Consider the following 17,468-nt stretch of genomic DNA (forward strand, 5'->3'; position numbering starts at 1 on the left):
CATTACAAATGTATCCCCTTGAAGTGTGAACTAGTGTCTTTCACACATGCATCTTCAATAGACCAAGCAAATGCTTGAGACACAAGCCTGAATATGAATCATTAAGCTGCAAGATTACCCATTTCCACCTCTAATATCGCCGGTGTCCATCTGTCCAACTGCTGCTGAAACCGTCGCCTATGATTTTGTCATCTCCAGACCTGATTATTCCAATGTTCCCCTGGCCGGCCTCCCATCCTCCATAAACTTGAGCTCATTCAAAACTCTGCTGCCCATATCCTAACTTGCACCATCCAATTCACCCATTGCTCTGCTCCTGGCTGACCTGCATTGGCTCCTATCTACAAATGCCTCAAATTCACAATTCTCATCCTTGTCTTCAAATCCCTCCATGGCCTTGCCCCTCCCTATCTTTGTAACCTCCTTCAGCCCTACAACTGCCCATGAAACCCATGTTCCTTCAATACTTGGCTCGAGCATCCCTGACTTCCTTTGCCTCACTATCGGTGGTCGTGCCATCAGCAGTCTAGGCCCCAAGCTCTGGAAATCCCTCCCTAAACCTCGCTGTCTCTCCAACACCCTTCAAGATGCTCCTATTTAAATATGCTGAAATGGAAGGTCCTAAATTAGACACTTGAATACTCCAACAGTGCACGACTGCTACATGAAGGCCAAATATTACAGGTCTTTTTGTGCAGTGGCAGATAACTTGGTGGCCATATCGCTGGGCCTGTTCTGTTCAATGGATCTGAATTTCAATGTGGGCAGCAGAGGAAAAACTGAGAAATTACCTCAGCAGAAGAGCCACTTTGTACAGATTTCACTACAATAGTCTTATTTTTCTCCTCAATTTCAAACCCGTAGCTCTCTTCTTCAGGAAAAATCTAGGAAAAGAAAACAACATTTTAGAACAAATACCACATTCACTGTGCACAATATGAAATATTTGAAAACTTGAAGTATTAATTATTTAAACCATTGTCCAGAGCATGCTAATTCACAGCTCACCCAAGCCCAAACAAGTCAATTTGAATGAGAGATGGGGAAATATATATAACTGTACAAACTGCAAAACTGGTGGGTTTTCAGCACATGTTGATTGCCACAGAGGAGCACTCATCTTTGGTTTAAATACAATCCATATAATAATTCTAATCAGATCTCAGCTTTAAAAAAGAACTGGTTTAATGCCTTTTCAGACGCACTTACTTGGTAAAACCACTACAGTCAACTGAAAAGAACATCAGGCATGGTGGTCGATCCGTTAATGCCCGTTTTATATCCCTGCCGAAATTAGATTTTAGCTCCTAGTTGCAGAGTTTTTCTTTACCCCAGCTGGTCATTGCTACATTTTACTCCAAGGGAGAACCCCTCTACCCAAACGTCAGAAAATTACAATAAATTAGTCTATGGGAAAAATCATGAGAATAGAGAAAGCCAAACACAGACCGAGACAATTTTAAAACTCCACAGTCAACAGCTCCCCACTACACCTTTTTAAATTTAGGGCTGGTGAGTTATTAATTGTCCTTCACAAACATAAAACATGCATAATGATTCATTATTGCTACAAACAGAAGGCAATTATGCAAGGTCCCCAATTTGAGATGAACAAAAGAGCATCAAATCATAGAATTAATCTCACCTATGGTTCTGCTTGCTCTTCAATTAGAGCTCCTCTAATCTGACCTCCTCGCCCTTTCCGGCCTTCCTTTGCAAATACTTATTCAATACAGAATCATAAACATTGGAAGGTGAGCTGAATGGTGCAAAGTTGAAGGGATGATAAAGGATAACTTGTGACAACGACTGATTACTGAAAGCGAATCAACAATCAATACGTTTTTTAAAATACAGCTGCTCTATTGGAGAGCCAAACAGTTGAAACCTTCTCTAGCCCAGGTGGAGAGGAGGGAATGGAGGGCAAACAAACATTGTGTGCTGTCAACCATCACTGAGAGAAGTGTAACAGTGGATCATAGATGAAGACAGCCATTCAGCCTATCTTGCAATAAAAACCTCGAGTCTCCCATTACAACATAAGAATATAAGAAATAGGAGCAGGAGTAGGCCATACGACCCCTCGAGCCTGCTCCGCCATTTAATACGATCATGGCTGATCCGATCATGGACTCAGTTCCACTTCCTTGTCCACTCCCCATAATTCCTTATTCCCTTATTGGTTAAGAAACTGCCTATCTCGGTCTTAAATGTATTTAATGTCCCAGCTTCCACAGCTCTCTGAGGCAGTGAATTCCACAGATTTACAACCCTCAGAGAAGAAATTTCTCATCTCGGTTTTAAATGGGCGGCCCCTTATTCCAAGATCATATCCTCTTGTTATAGTTCACCCAATCACTGGAAACATGCTCTCTGCATCCACCTTGTCAAGCCCCCTCATAATCTTATACGTTTCAATAAGATCACCTCTCAGTCTTCAGAATTCCAATGAGTAGAGGCCCAACCTACTCAACCTATCCTCATAAGTCAACCCCCTCATCTCTGGAATCAACCTAGTGAACCTTCTCTGAACTGCAGGTATATCCTTTCTTAAACATCTGATTGCTGAATGATTTCCAGGTTTTTGTACCCAGTGCCCATACAGAGATGATTCCAGGTATTAATGACTCTTTAGGTGACACTCTTCCAGACATCAATCTTGAACTTGCCTTGAACCACTTTGCAGCCATGTTTCGTTGTCCTGCAATCATCGTTAAACTGAAAGAGTGCTCCAGATAAATGTTAAATATTCCTCCGAGTTCTTTACATACATCTATAAGGCCCCTCTCAATGCTTGAAGAGTTGTTTTTTTTTTCCACCTTTTCACACAAATCAAACCTTTGACAATAGAATCGGTTTAATGGCCTTTGCTCTACAAGCTTCCAGGGCTTGAACCTTTCTCTTGTACTTCAATGAATATACTGTTCTGTTTGACTTTCCACAGCCTTGATTTTGATTAGCATTATTTTAACACCACTGACAACCCGTTAAAAATAATGTAGCTAGTGCTAAAATATTGCCGTTTAGAAAAATCTAGGCTTATATGTCCAGCATTTTGCACTCACTGCTACAAAGCCTGCCTATGACAACTTTGGCAAATTAAAGTTCAGATTGTTTCAACCATAATAAATTGAAATTTATAAGCCTAGCAAACTCATCTTTGACATCACCAACATCGCTACAGCTGTGACGTCTGAAATCCAGAAACCTCGAGACCGAGACCCTTCTGGGTATTTCCAAAGGTCGGAACGTCTTTGTCTGTGCCAAGGTAGGTAGGGTAGGGGCGGGGGGGGGGGGGGGGGGGGGGGGAGAAGAGGAAAGAGAGAGATATGTAAGGTAGTGGAGGGGGGGGAAGGTAGGTAGGGATGGGACAGTGTTTGGACCAAAGCCAGGGGTGGGGGGGGGGGGGGGGGGGGGGAAGGGAGGGCTGCTGGAGGTCCAGTTGGGGGGGTGCAGAGGGGTCGGGGAAATCGGTTGGGCCACCAGAGGTCGGGGGGGGGGGGGCGGTGTGGGTTGTCCTGCGGGAAGCCTCTGACCACAATTTCTGGGCCAATGTGACTTAGTGTTTCAGCCCCACTTCCAATCGCACTCCTATCCAAGGAGTCTGCACACCTGCACACAGTTCTGTTTGGAGAATTTAACTCAACAGCCAAAAGAAATGAAAAGCTTTGTATGGCTACAATGGGAGACCCACTGCCATCAGATGATGAGTCCAAAACAATATCAGGATGTAGATATGAACATCTGAAGGAGGTTGTTTCAAACTGTGTTTAAGAACAGGACTATAAAACTCATTGGAATACACTGAATTTGTATTCAGTGTTCAAAGTATGACAAATAATTCCCAATCAGAGCAATTATGCTAAGGGCACAACAACCAATATTTAAGTTCAATTTTAAAAAGCATGAAAACAGTTAGGTTAACCGTTACATGATCTTATAAAGGAATATTCTATGAAGGTCTACATTTTAGCAGGCATCAAGCATTCTTTCCAGTACTTTGCCCTGTTGGCTATTATTCATGTGTGAGCCTAAATAATATCAGCACTCTATTCGACACGTGAAGGGTTTCACTGCCAAGCCTGATCTTGTTCTCAACAAACATTCAATCAATTGAAATTACTGCATAGCGATCAGGAGCAGGAACCTAGCTGAAACTTTCCTTCCTTAGCGTAAGGGACCAATTCTAGCATCCCGACCACGACCCAGCTCGAGATCAGCCACTGCAGCACAGAGCAGTGATTGAACCAGAGTTCTTCCTCATCTGGCTGGCTCAGTTCCACATTGAACAGTGCCTTTATCAACTCAGCTATTGCAAGAGGCCTAGCGATATATTAAGCCTGCCACTCGTCAGCATAATATCTCCAGCTCAAATATTTCTTCATTCCTCATCCACTTCCTCTAAAAATCATGCATCAGTAAAGCTAGGACAACTGTAATCCAATCCCACTTCAACGTTTAAAATCTGGTTAGATGGTCTAAATGTTCCCATCCACCAAAACAAGTAAAGTTGCCTGGAAACAACAAGAAAAGTTACATTTTGAACTAAAAATCATGTTAGGCATTGATATGCAATGATCTCTTAAACACAGTTTAAAAATATACCACGAATAATGCTATCTAACCTTGCATGTTACACTCATATTTTCAGTGCCTGTGAAATCTGAAGCTACTGAAGCACAATTCAAATGTCTCACGGGTTACCGAATTCAGATCCAGTGGAGACCCTTTGGAATCAAATTACCTGCATTTCCAATAAAGCAAAATCCACTGGGGATTGTGACAACCATTTTGTTGGTAGTGGGCAACATCTTTCTTTGCTTCTGGGGGAAAAAGATCAGGCAGCAGAGCTTCCATTTGATCCATCAGCTTTCCACTGTGGGTGACTTCATAACTTACTGCATATCTGCCCATAATGGTGCATGGGATTATGTACACTATTTCTTGGTCTAGAAAAGCTTGCCCTGCTCAGGCTTACTTATGCACTTGAAAACATCATACAGGACATCCTGTCGGCTCAGTGGACAATTGTACCATATGGCACGCTACTGATCCAAACAGACGAGGAAATTCCCAGGTTTAATCTGTTATCCACGAGCAGCTGCTCATTTCAGCTAAGATTGCTGCAGAAACACTACAAATGGGCTCATCACTCCACGTCTAGAGAGGAGAAAACAAAATTAGACAGTGGTCCTGGTCCCCAGCACCATCCGCCGACCGCTACTGAAGTATGCATCTACATGTGCTGGTACTGGGGGAGTAAACTATCCAACGTGGATGGAATTTCTTCACAAATAGTCGATCAAGACTCAGTCAGGCATGAAAATCATTTGGTGTAACTTTACTCCAACATCAATCAATCATTGCCTTCACAGTTTAAAATACAAGCTTAATACTGAACGCAGTTTTTTTTTTAATATCACTTTTGTTGGGCCTTCCCTTGAAGTATTCCTCTGCAGGTTTTAACAAAAAGGGAGAATGCAACATCAAGCACTGTGCCAGGGTAATCCAACAGACAATCATGAATGTTGAAAAAACATAAAATCTTTAAAATAGATTAGATTTGAAGCCAAAAAACCTAATTCAGGTGAGCTGTGAAATCTAGCAGCAAATAACTTACCAAAAATATATTTCAGCAGTGTTAAAGCTGGCGGAGATACCACCAGCTGCAGTACTGCAGATTAAGACCATCCTCCCAGATAAAGGACACAATCATTGCTTTCTGGAATTGCCTCAAAGTCAGCGAAGATCACATCCAGACCACCTAATAACCTGCTTAAGTCAGTTTTATCGTCGAATCCCACCCTGGTCTTCACTTTTCCCTCAACTGTACCACTACCCACATGCTGTGCAAAACCTCTTGCATTTGCAACACCACTTTGGTGTACTGAATCACAGCACTTAGATTTGCAACCATATTTGCCTAAAATGAGGATCACCAGAAACCAGTCAAATGGATTGGAAAATGTCATTGGAGGCAAGGCATTTCTTTTCAACCAAGTAAATGTGGAGAAAGGTTTATTCAAATCACCCTTATAGATCTCCCAGCATCTGGATCAGAAGTGGTAGAGCAGAGGAGCAAATATTCTTCCTAGTCTCTTTATTGCAAAGAGTGGCACAGTGTGGGGAGGGAACAAAGAGGTTCGACAATGTACACAAAGAATCAAATTCACAACTGAGGAGGAATGAGAGATGAGGATTCATGATGCAGTCTTCATTTAAACACAAGGCAGCAATGAAAACTATTAGACACATATTGTACATTTCCTATTTGCTTGTCATCAAGCCCAATGCAACAAGGCAACAAAACTGTGTGCCCTTTTCACAATATTAGAGAGCTATGTGCTTTTTAAAATTGTAATTGAAAATGTATACAATTGCAAGAAAAGCGTCAAGTGCCTAGAAGGTTAACTTCCCATGCAATGACCTAATCTGTCTGAGTAAAGCACTTAGTTCAAGTTTCACCAATCCATCAGCTGCAACACTTGGATAACAGCATGGAAAAGTCTCCCATATCAAATGCAAAAACAATCATTTATCTGCTTACCAGAAGGGATTTAACAAGGATGTTTTCAACCAATCTGAAGTCATTGCGCAGCTGTTTGTTTTTGGAGCTGGTTCCTTCCATTTCTTCATCAGCATAGAAGCGAAAGAATTGGGATTCATCCTTGAATTCACTTTTCTCTAGCACTGTTACAATTAAAAATTTAAACTGAACATTAACATATGCCTTTTCCCAATACAACAAAAGGAAATCAGTAATCTACTTCATCTAAAAAATACATCCTCATAAAATTACGAGAATTGTAATTAAATCACTTTTATAATCGAATTCAACAACTAATTTTGCAACTGCCGATTCGAAATGTTACCATAAAACAAAAGCAGCAGAAATCAAACACCCATTATAAATAACTGATGGTTCAGTCGTCAATCGGTTTGCCTTCATGTAATTCAGTGAAGTACAGCAATAACGATAATTAATGGAGGAAAAAATCCCTAAAAAGCAGATTAAATGGGTGGCCTGAACATTTTGGTTCATTTCAAGCATCAAAATAAACATTATTTTTTCTTTTGCCTCAACATCTGAATTCACCCCTACATAATTAGTCCTTTACCAAACATAAAACAACATTTCTTACCACAAAAATTTGGGGAATGGCAATTGTTTACAATCTAGAAGCATCAATAACTAGTGAGTAACATACTCTACTGCAGGATTGCAAATATGCAATTTTCCTTCCAGTTAGCTAATGCTGATTTTCAATTCAGGTCAATTTTTGGTCTGAGTGGGGGAGAGAGTGTCAGAGGGAGCAGCCATGTTGCCAACAATATTTGATATGATCACCAACATACATCACATTGTTTGCAGGATTGTGGTGTGACCGGGTTAGTACTGTGTGCAGTGCCATTATCCCAGTGTAAGTGGCATCAATGCACATGCAGGAATATTACAACCATTGCCAAACCACAAGGCTTCACAGAGCATCATCACTGCTGTCGTTCCACTGTAGATTGTTTGACAAATATACACCATTTGAGATAAACCCCAGGCAGTTTTCACAAACAAAGTCATACAATATCACGAGACTCTGCTCCAATTTATTAACCAAAAGTGTGCAAAGAATTGGTTTAAGCTCCCAGCCAAGCTAATGGATAGAATAACTTCGCTGTTTCAATGTACAGTCATAAACAAAATGGAAATGGGCATAAGCAATGTCAGTAACAAAGAGTTACTTGATGCTCACCCTGTAATTGTGGGTTTCAATGAAAGCTTTCAAAAGGCAGTGGTATGTTTCATGAGCTCCTGACTGAATGCTTGGGTTGAACATTTCGAAGAAGATAATTAACCACCTTTAGGGGGAAGAGGAGACGGAAAATGCACGAAGCCAAACACAAACCCCCTCGCCCCCATAGTTCTCCAACACAACTGGGGAGGTCAATTGAGAGAGTCAAATCTGCGACTAGTGTGATCGAACTAGCTTTTTTGGGGGGGGGGTGGGGGGAGGCATTTGTTGGCGTGATCAATTCAATTATGAAACATAAATTAAAAAGTCTGTAATTAACAAGGGGAACTGCAGGACACCTTATGTACTGTCAACTTAATTATGATAAACTCCCGGCCGTCACATTGAATATACATTTGAAGAAAGATTTTTTTTTTGTTTCTTCGATTGATTACCGTGATGCATGAAGCCATTATTACACAGTCCAACACCAAGTGTGATCGCTTCCTCTCTGGTCTGGCAGTCGCCCTAGCAACAAAATGACATTTTTATACCTAGAGAAATTTCCTTTGGAAACAACTGCTTGTGATTGCAAGTCTAAGTTAAGCAAAGTGCTTTTTCTTGTTACAAACAATAACCTTAGCAGAACTGGCAGGGGTTTCCGCTGATGTTTCAAAATAGCAAATCTCGAGCTATGAATACTTGCAAAGGAAGTTTGGAGGACAAAGAACTGCGTCTGGAGGCAATTATCTAAAGTTCACTTGTTTATGGCTCGTACCAGAGTTGTCAATGATTTCAGATAAAACAGCTGACTTACATTTTGGTTTCTGAGGCAAAGTTTATTTTTAAACAGTAGACACCCAGTTTTTCAGAAGTACCCGCAAGCAGCTCTTACGAACATGAGGTCAGTGTCTCATCGGTAAATTGTTTAAAAAAAAGATACATTGGTAATTTGGAAGGTGTTAATCAGAATGATAATATCTATTCACTGAAGAATTCAGAATTTATTCTTAGAAAACTAACTATAGTCAAAGATAACCCAAAGATATTCATATATTTGTCATTAGCTTTGACCAATGATCTTCAAAGGATACCTCCACTTTGAGAATGTCATATTAGAAAAGCAAAGAAAGACTCATTCTTTGTTTCATACTGTTGTGATAACCCCTTAGAAACACTGCAGAACTGGTCTGCAATTGAAAGTATTTCTCTCTTCAGTCTAGATGCACAATGATTACTAATGTCCTAAATTCTCTGTAAAACAGCAGCTAGAAGCACACTTGGGCTTGACCGTGACAGCAAGCTCAATTTGATTTATTACTAAAGTAGCTGGAACACAGTAAAACTCCCGAGGTGCACACTTGAAAAAAAAACAAGTAGTATCCTGAACGCGGTAAAAGTTCTCGCTTTTTAAATAGCTGGTAGATGCACAAGTGCCTCAGCAAAAATGCAAAAAAACGTATTAAAAAGCTGTACAAAGTTAGCAAAACGGTCTCTTCTGTTATTTCACACCCATAACAATTTCCAGATGTCAGGCATGCCATCTCAGAGGCATGGAACTAGAAGTGAAAAGAGGGGGGAAATGGGAAAGGTTATCCTGGCCTCTCCCACAAACCTTTCGATGAAGAGAATGGTTCGGCTTTGCGTGAAGCCTGGGAGTGGCCAACTATCCATCTCCTTGAACAACTGTGTGCAGCACGAGAAGGGAAGAAAGAATTCTAACACTTACAACTGCCAACTTGTTACAAGGGGTGGCTAGGATTGTGGGGCCAAACTGGTAGCAGGTGAAATGAACACTCACGCCCCTCAGCAAGCAGTGGCAGAGTCAAATCTGGACAGACATTTAACTTTCTTGCCAACTGCATTTAACTCAGAGTACTGCATACCTGTGGCTTTCAGAATACACTTACTTGCAGGGGATAATCACAAAAAATTGTAACAAATTAAGATTCCACAAAAATGCAAGAAATCAGTCAATATTATATCTGGTCCTTTCTTGGAGATAATTTTCTCCCATTTTTCTGGTCCCCAAACTCCACTGCCCTGCCAGCACACACAAGAGAATGGACAGTCGAGCTGTGTCCAGCTGGCAACTAGGAGGCCAACAGCATCTGGACATTATGGCTCAGATTTTGCTGGAGCGGGGCATGTTGCAGTGTGCCCTGTACACTTTTGAGCTCACCATTCAGCTCGAAAAAAATATGTGCCCTGCAAGTTCCTGCCGAGCTGATTACACGCCAACTAGGACCCGAGTGAATAACGGGACCAACTGTCTATCTCATCAACCAATGAGATTAAAGGACTGAGAAAGGAACAGGAATGATTGAGGAGTTCAAATCAAGTGCAGAAAGATTAATAAAGAGAGGGAAAGGAAGATTGGATTAGGAGCGAGGTAAGAGACAAAAAGGAAAATAAATTTTAAAAGTAAAAATTAAGTTTAAAAATCTCAACATGATGGAATAAGATTCCACAGTTTTAATTGTTCCCTTTCTGAGCCAGAGAGGTTGGGTAGCATTGCTAAGAAGTTAAAGCTAGTTATTAAAAAGATACTTGTGCTGTTAAGTACCAGCCCCAATTGTATGCAAGTTGAATTGCCAATTAATGCACAAATGCAGAAATTTCTTGAAACTCACAGGAAGGTTGAGGGTATGCTGTCGTTTTAGTGAGGCTAACGGCAGAGCAACACAAATCATCCAGAAACTTGTGACGACTCACAAATCATGGGCATCTCTTCCTCCCCACAAACCACTGGACAATTTACACGTGAGTAAGTGTGTGCCATTAAACTCACCGTTATTTTGGCAGCGTAATCTGGGCCTATGTCAATTTGATTTTCCTTCTCCCTCAACTCAACATCTTTCCCAGTGGACACGAGATGAGCTGTGGGACCTCTCCTATTGCTATTTGTGAAGGAGAGCCTGTATCCCATTTTGAGACAGTCAACAGTATAGCAAGATGCCAGCGATCACATATCATTCAAATTTGAACTATTTTGGCATGAGATTGATACTTCAATACCCAGAGAACTGAAAAAAAAATTGTGACTAAAAGCATCCATCTTGTCCTCTCTCAAGTTTTCCTTACCTGCGTTAGGAGCCAATCAATCAACTTGCTTGCTGGCACCACAGACTTGTAGGTCTTGAGATGGTGATCTCGGTCTCTGTTTGATACAAAACATGATGATTTGTCCTTTATTAGTTTGGGCACTTTGTTCACAGATATAGGCAATGCTGGTGAAACTTTATTATTTTTTCTTGAAATTAAAAAGGGATCAATTTATTTTAAATATTTGATGCACTTAAGTTTATTATTTACAGGATCCAAAAATTCAGTTTGTGCATTTCAACATACATGAAATGAGCAGTTCTTCAAATAAAACCAAACAGCAAGTTTTAAACCCGTAAGAAATCGCAATACAAGAACGTGCCACTATGTCAGCAGGAAGCTCACGTTCATAAAAGACCTGAAATACTCAACTGTTCCAGGCTCAAAGTTCTAAGTCTTTCAAGCTTATGAATAAAATTCTAATCCTACTGTCACTTAAACTGCGCTGAACATTCAATCCAATCTGAAAGCTACTTTTTGGGAACTCAAGCAATGTGATCAAAATGAGCTGCCATTTCTCATCAAAATTTTCAAAATGTCTGGGCAGGAAAGCGTTAAATTACTTTTGAAGAAAATATTTAGGGAATTCATGCCAATAATATTTGTCTCTTCAGTCTGATTTTATACAAGAAAAAGAGACCCCTCTCAGTTTACATAGTACAGAGCATTGTTTATTTCCTTTGCTAATGAAATAACATGACTGAATTACATGTGGAAGTAATATGGGCTAAAGGTACAGCAAAGCTTCCTGTACCAAAAGCATGGACTCTGAAAATGAAAGGCAGTTACCAAAAAAGACTCCAGCAGACATCTAGCATCTACACACCCATTACTTTCACCCTTGTATACTTCATAATGTTTACTCATTATTGTTCTGTGCACAATTAGTCAACAGTGCTAAGTTCAGCACATAATACATCTACTTTAATCTCTTAAAATGAGTCATAGATTAGTCTCAACTGTCCCATGTCCTCGGTCAACCCCTAATTAATTAGGTTGTCATTTTAGGGAATTCATAATTAATGGCAGACATAGCTTTTCCAAACTGTTTTAGCACTTATAACTGCATACTCTTGACACTCAATGCTTACAAAGTAACAAAACAATTTATACACAAGAAGATCTGGCAAACCTGGACACAGGGCCATTAGATATAGTCCCAAGAGCAAGATTAGTTTCATCAACTGCAAAAGGACAACGTTTGAATGATGTAATCTGAATCATAAAAGATGTACAACAGTCTGTGCCTGAATTACATCTGGGAAGCAGTTGGAGCAATGCATCAATACTGGGAACTCTGCTCAAATAAATGTACCATTACTTTGTGGCATGTGGAAGTTTATTTTCAAGCACAAAAGTAAATCCACAGATGCAAACAAATGCTTTCCAATTTGTAAACAATTTGAATAAAAAAGACAAAAACAGACTGAAATTGAATAGCTAATCGGTAATATACAAGGATGTTTCTTTTCACTCACAATGATCGACAGATGTTTATTTAGTCTTTACCCCTCATGAAATCAAAAATCACTGGGAAAAAAATGCTCAACTTACTTTACCACAGGAGTGAAGAGGCAGTGTAGTCGACAATACAGCCTCACGCCCTGTCAAGAAAAAAGAGTAATATCCTTTATATGCAAAACCCAGTGTGCTGTCCCTTCATTTTATTCAGAAATGTACAACACTCTTCATCTGTATCCAGCACAAGTCAAATGGGCTAATTCTACAAGTTCCTTCCCCACACAGCATGCAAGTGCCACAAACTGAGAAATCTATTCAAACACGTTGGGCCCAAGTTTCCACACGATAAAAAACGGGCGCCCTGCAGCTCCATGTCTGCTTGGCGCGGCGCCCAGGGGGCGGAGCCTACCACTCGCGCCGATTTTGTAAGTGGGAGGGGGCGGGTACCATTTAAATTAGTTTTTTTCCTGCCGGCAACGCTGCGTGTGCGCGTTGGAGCGTTCGCACACGCGCAGTGTGAAGGAAACATTGGCACTCGGCCATTTTTGTAGTTGTTTAATTTTTGAACATTTTTTAATAAAAGCACATTGCCATCAGCACATCAGCACTGAGGCTTCTTGCAGCAGTGAGAAGGCTGCAGGAAGCCTCAGAAAGTTGAGGCAGCCGTTTCCCGACGGCCTCCCCCCCTGCCGTCGGGAATGGCTGCTCAACTTCTGAGGCTTCCTGCCGCCTTCTCACTGTCTCCTTCCTCCCCCCCCGCCCGCCCGCCATCGGGAACGGCTTCCTCCTCCCCCCCCCGCTGCGTTCGGTCGGGCTCGCAACTCCCTCCCCCCCCGCCCGCCGTCGGGAACGAACGGCTGCCTCAACTTGAGGCTTCCTGCAGCATTCTCCCTGGCTGAAGCACTTTCACACAGGTAGGAAGATGGTTTATTTAATCTTTTCTTTGCTTATAAATTTTTATTCAGGTTGGATTTATTTATATAATATTTGTATAAGTATAAATAAAGATTTATTATAGAATTTAATGACTTCCCTTCTCCCCCTCCCCACCCTCCCACCTCGTTCCGGACACCTAATTTGTAACCTGCGCCTGATTTTTTAATGTGTAGACAAGGTTTTTTCAGTTCTACAAAAATCTTCACTTGCTCCAGTTAGTTTGGAGTACGTTTTCACTGTGGAAACTTTGAAATCAGGCGTCAGTGGCCGGACACGTCCCCTTTTGAAGAAAAAATTCTGTTCCAAAGTGAAACTGTTCTAACTGACTAGAACTGCAGAAAAAAAAATGTGGAGAATTGCGATTTCTAAGATAGTCCGTTCTCCACCAGTTGCTCCTAAAAATCAGGCGCAAATCATGTGGAAACTTGGGCCCCATGTATCTATAGCAACGGCCAAGCAGTACCTTAGATATGATATCTTCCATCTCGCTTCTAGGCTTATAGGTTCCGTCATCATACCGAAACCTGTAGAGTACCAGCTCATTTTTGAAATGGTGCTTGTCAGAAACTGAAACATAAAAATGTCCACAAGAGAAAACAAGATTAGAGTTATAAAATGCATAATTATTTGCCCATGAATCCCAAAATGACTTACACTTTTAAGTATGGTTAGATTGCAACACTGCTGTGTTATGAAACCGGACCATTTCTTGGAAGTACAGTACATGTTAAACAGCTACAAGTGCTGCCATTTTCTAGATTATATTTCTGAGAGTTCTAAGTTCACAGCATCGATAAATGTGAGGAGGTAGATTTTGGTATGATAAATAAGGAGGCCACATACTGGTTAAATAAGAGAGTTAGAGGAGCTAAAGGATCTAGGGGTACAGATACACTAATCACTAAAGTTAGTGACACAGGGTAATGAGGCCATTAAAAAAAACACTGGGGTCATTTCTAGAGGAACAGAATTGAAAAGCAGTGATATTATGTTAAACTAGCATGGAACCTGGATTAAACCACACGGAGTACTGTGAACAGTTCTGGTCTCCATATTACAAAAAGGATAGAGGTACTGGAGAATGTGCAAAATAGGCCTTAACATTCATAATAAAAAATGCTAACATAACATTCAACAGCCCAGCTGGTCTTCCCTCCCCCAGTGCCATCTCTGTGCTGCATATTGTGAAGCTTTTAAACCTACTTCACATTTTATATTTTGAAGTGGGGGTTCAGGTGAGGTGAAGAATGTCAACTACATTACCAGTAAAAACATCAACTTTCATTTATATAGCTCCTTTAACGTAGTAAAATGTCCCAAGGCACTTCATAGGAGGGTTATCAAACAAAATTTGACAGCGAACCACAAAGAGATTAGAGCAGGTGACCAAAAGCTTAGTCAAAAAGGTAGCTTTTAAGTAGCATCTTAGAGGGGAGAGGAGTAGAGAGATTTAGGGAGGGAATTCTAAAAAGGGAGGGTGAACAGCCAGTTGTCGTGGTGCACATTGGTACCAACGACATAGGTAAAAAAAGGGATGAGGTCCTACGAAACGAATTTAAGGAGCTAGGAGCGAAATTAAAAAGTAGGACCTCAAAAGTAGTAATCTCGGGATTGCTACCAGTGCCACGTGCTAGTCAGAGTAGGAATCGCAGGATAGCGCAGATGAATACATGGCTTGAGCAGTGGTGCAGCAGGGAGGGATTCAAATTCCTGGGGCATTGGAACCGGTTCTGGTGGAGGTGGGATCAGTACAAACTGGACGGTCTGCACCTGGGCAGGACCGGAACCAATGTCCTAGGGGGAGTGTTTGCTAGTGCTGTTGGGGAGGAGTCAAAATAATATGGCAGGGGGATGGGAACCAATGCAGGGAGACAGAGGGAAACAAAAAGGAGACAAAAGCAAAAGACAGAAAGGAGATGAGGAAAAGTGGAGGGCAGAGAAACCCAAGGCAAAGTACAAAAAGGGCCACTGTACAGCAAAATTCTAAAAGGACAAAGGGTGTTAAAAAAAAACAAGCCTGAAGGCTTTGTGTCTTAATGCAAGGAGTATCCGCAATAAGGTGGATGAATTAACTGTGCAAATAGATGTTAACAAATATGATGTGATTGGGATTACGGAGACGTGGCTCCAGGATGATCAGGGCAGGGAACTCAACATCCAGGGGTATTCAACATTCAGGAAGGATAGAATAAAAGGAAAAGGAGGTGGGGTAGCATTGCTGGTTAAAGAGGAGATTAATGCAATAGTTAGGAAAGACATTAGCTTGGATGATGTGGAATCTATATGGGTAGAGCTGCATAACACCAAAGGGCAAAAAACATTAGTGGGAGTTGTGCACAGACCTCCAAACAGTAGTAGTGATGTTGGGGAGGGCATCAAACAGGAAATTAGGGGTGCATGCAATAAAGGTGCAGCAGTTATAATGGGTGGCTTTAATATGCACATAGATTGGGATAGCCAAACTGGAAGCAATACAGTGGAGGAGGATTTCCTGGAGTGCATAAGGGATGGTTTTCTCGACCAATATGTCGAGGAACCAACTAGGGGGGAGGCCATCTTAGACTGGGTGTTGTGTAATGAGAGAGGATTAATTAGCAATCTCATTGTGCGAGGCCCCTTGGGGAAGAGTGACCATAATATGGTGGAATTCTGCATTAGGATGGAGAATGAAACAGTTAATTCAGAGACCATGGTCCAGAACTTAAAGAAGGCTAACTTTGAAGGTATGAGGCGTGAATTGGCTTGGATAAATTGGTGAATGATACTTAAGGGGTTGACAGTGGATGGGCAATGGCCGACATTTAGAGACCGCATGGATGAACTACAACAATTGTACATTCCTGTCTGGCGTAAAAATAAAAAAGGGAAGGTGGCTCAACCGTGGCTATCAAGGGAAATCAGGGATAGTATTAAAGCCAAGGAAGTGGCATACAAATTGGCCAGAAATAGCAGCGAACCCAGGGACTGGGAGAAATTTAGAACTCAGCAGAGGAGGACAAAGGGTTTGATTAGGGCAGGGAAAATGGAGTACGAGAAGAAGTTTGCAGGGAACATTAAGGCGGATTGCAAAAGTTTCTATAGATATGTAAAGAGAAAAAGGTTAGTAAAGTCAGAATCAGGGGAAGTCATAACAGGGAACAAAGAAATGGCAGACCAATTGAACAAGTACTTTGGTTCGGTATTCACTAAGGAGGACACAAACAACCTTCCGGATATAAAAGGGGTCAGAGGGTCAAGTAAGGAGGAGGAACTGAGGGAAATCTTTATTAGTCGGGAAATTGTGTTGGGGAAATTGATGGGATTGAAGGCCGATAAATCCCCAGGGCGTGATGGACTGCATCCCAGAATACTTAAGGAGGTGGCCTTGGAAATAGCGGATGAATTGACAGTCATTTTCCAAAATTCCATTGACTCTGGATCAGTTCCTATCGAGTGGAGGGTAGCCAATGTAACCCCACTTTTTAAAAAAGGAGGGAGAGAGAAAACAGGGAATTATAGACCGGTCAGCCTGACCTCAGTAGTGGGTAAAATGATGGAATAAATTATTAAGGATGTCATAGCAGCGCATTTGGAAAAAGGTGACATGATAGGTCCAAGTCAGCATGGATTTGTGAAAGGGAAATCATGCTTGACAAATGTTCTGGAATTTTTTGAGGATGTTTCCAGTAAAGTGGACAAGGGAGAACCAGTTGATGTGGTATATTTGGACTTTCAGAAGGCTTTCGACAAGGTCCCACACAAGAGATTAATGTGTAAAATTAAAGCACATGGGACTGGGGGTAGTGTGCTGACATGGATTGAGAACTGGTTGGCAGACAGGAAGCAAAGAGTAGGAGTAAATGGGGACTTTTCAGAATGGCAGGCAGTGACTAGTGGGGTACCGCAAGGTTCTGTGCTGGTGCCCCAGCTGTTTACACTGTACATTAATGATTTAGACAAGGGGATTAAATGTAGTATCTCCAAATTTGCGGATGACACTAAGTTGGGTGGCAGTGTGAGCTGCGAGGAGGATGCTATGAGGCTGCAGAGTGACTTGGATAGGTTAGGTAAGTGGGCAAATGCATGGCAGATGAAGTATAATGAGGATAAATGTGAGGTTATCCACTTTGGTGGTAAAAACAGAGAGACAGACTATTATCTGAATGGTGACAGATTAGGAAAAGGGGAGGTGCAACGAGACCTGGGTGTCATGGTACATCAGTCATTGAAGGTTGGCATGCAGGTACAGCAGGCGGTTAA

The 17,468-nt window shown here is 41.4% G+C and overlaps 1 protein-coding gene across 2 annotated transcripts in view; it reads right to left on the minus strand.

Moving 5' to 3' along the window:
* prex1 (phosphatidylinositol-3,4,5-trisphosphate-dependent Rac exchange factor 1) overlaps positions 1-17,468 on the minus strand; it is a 230,090-nt gene that overhangs the window by 81,973 nt on the left and 130,649 nt on the right. For both annotated transcript variants that reach the window (XM_070896114.1, XM_070896113.1), the window contains exons 12-17: positions 13,693-13,796; positions 12,387-12,436; positions 10,812-10,887; positions 8,183-8,255; positions 6,548-6,690; positions 792-884 (exon numbers count right to left, since the gene is read on the minus strand). In XM_070896114.1, coding sequence (XP_070752215.1) covers positions 792-884; positions 6,548-6,690; positions 8,183-8,255; positions 10,812-10,887; positions 12,387-12,436; positions 13,693-13,796 — 539 coding nt within the window. The remainder of the gene's footprint in view (positions 1-791; positions 885-6,547; positions 6,691-8,182; positions 8,256-10,811; positions 10,888-12,386; positions 12,437-13,692; positions 13,797-17,468) is intronic.

This window comes from Pristiophorus japonicus, chromosome 12 (genome assembly GCF_044704955.1).
Source record: "Pristiophorus japonicus isolate sPriJap1 chromosome 12, sPriJap1.hap1, whole genome shotgun sequence".
NCBI classification, from domain to species: Eukaryota; Metazoa; Chordata; class Chondrichthyes; family Pristiophoridae; genus Pristiophorus; species Pristiophorus japonicus.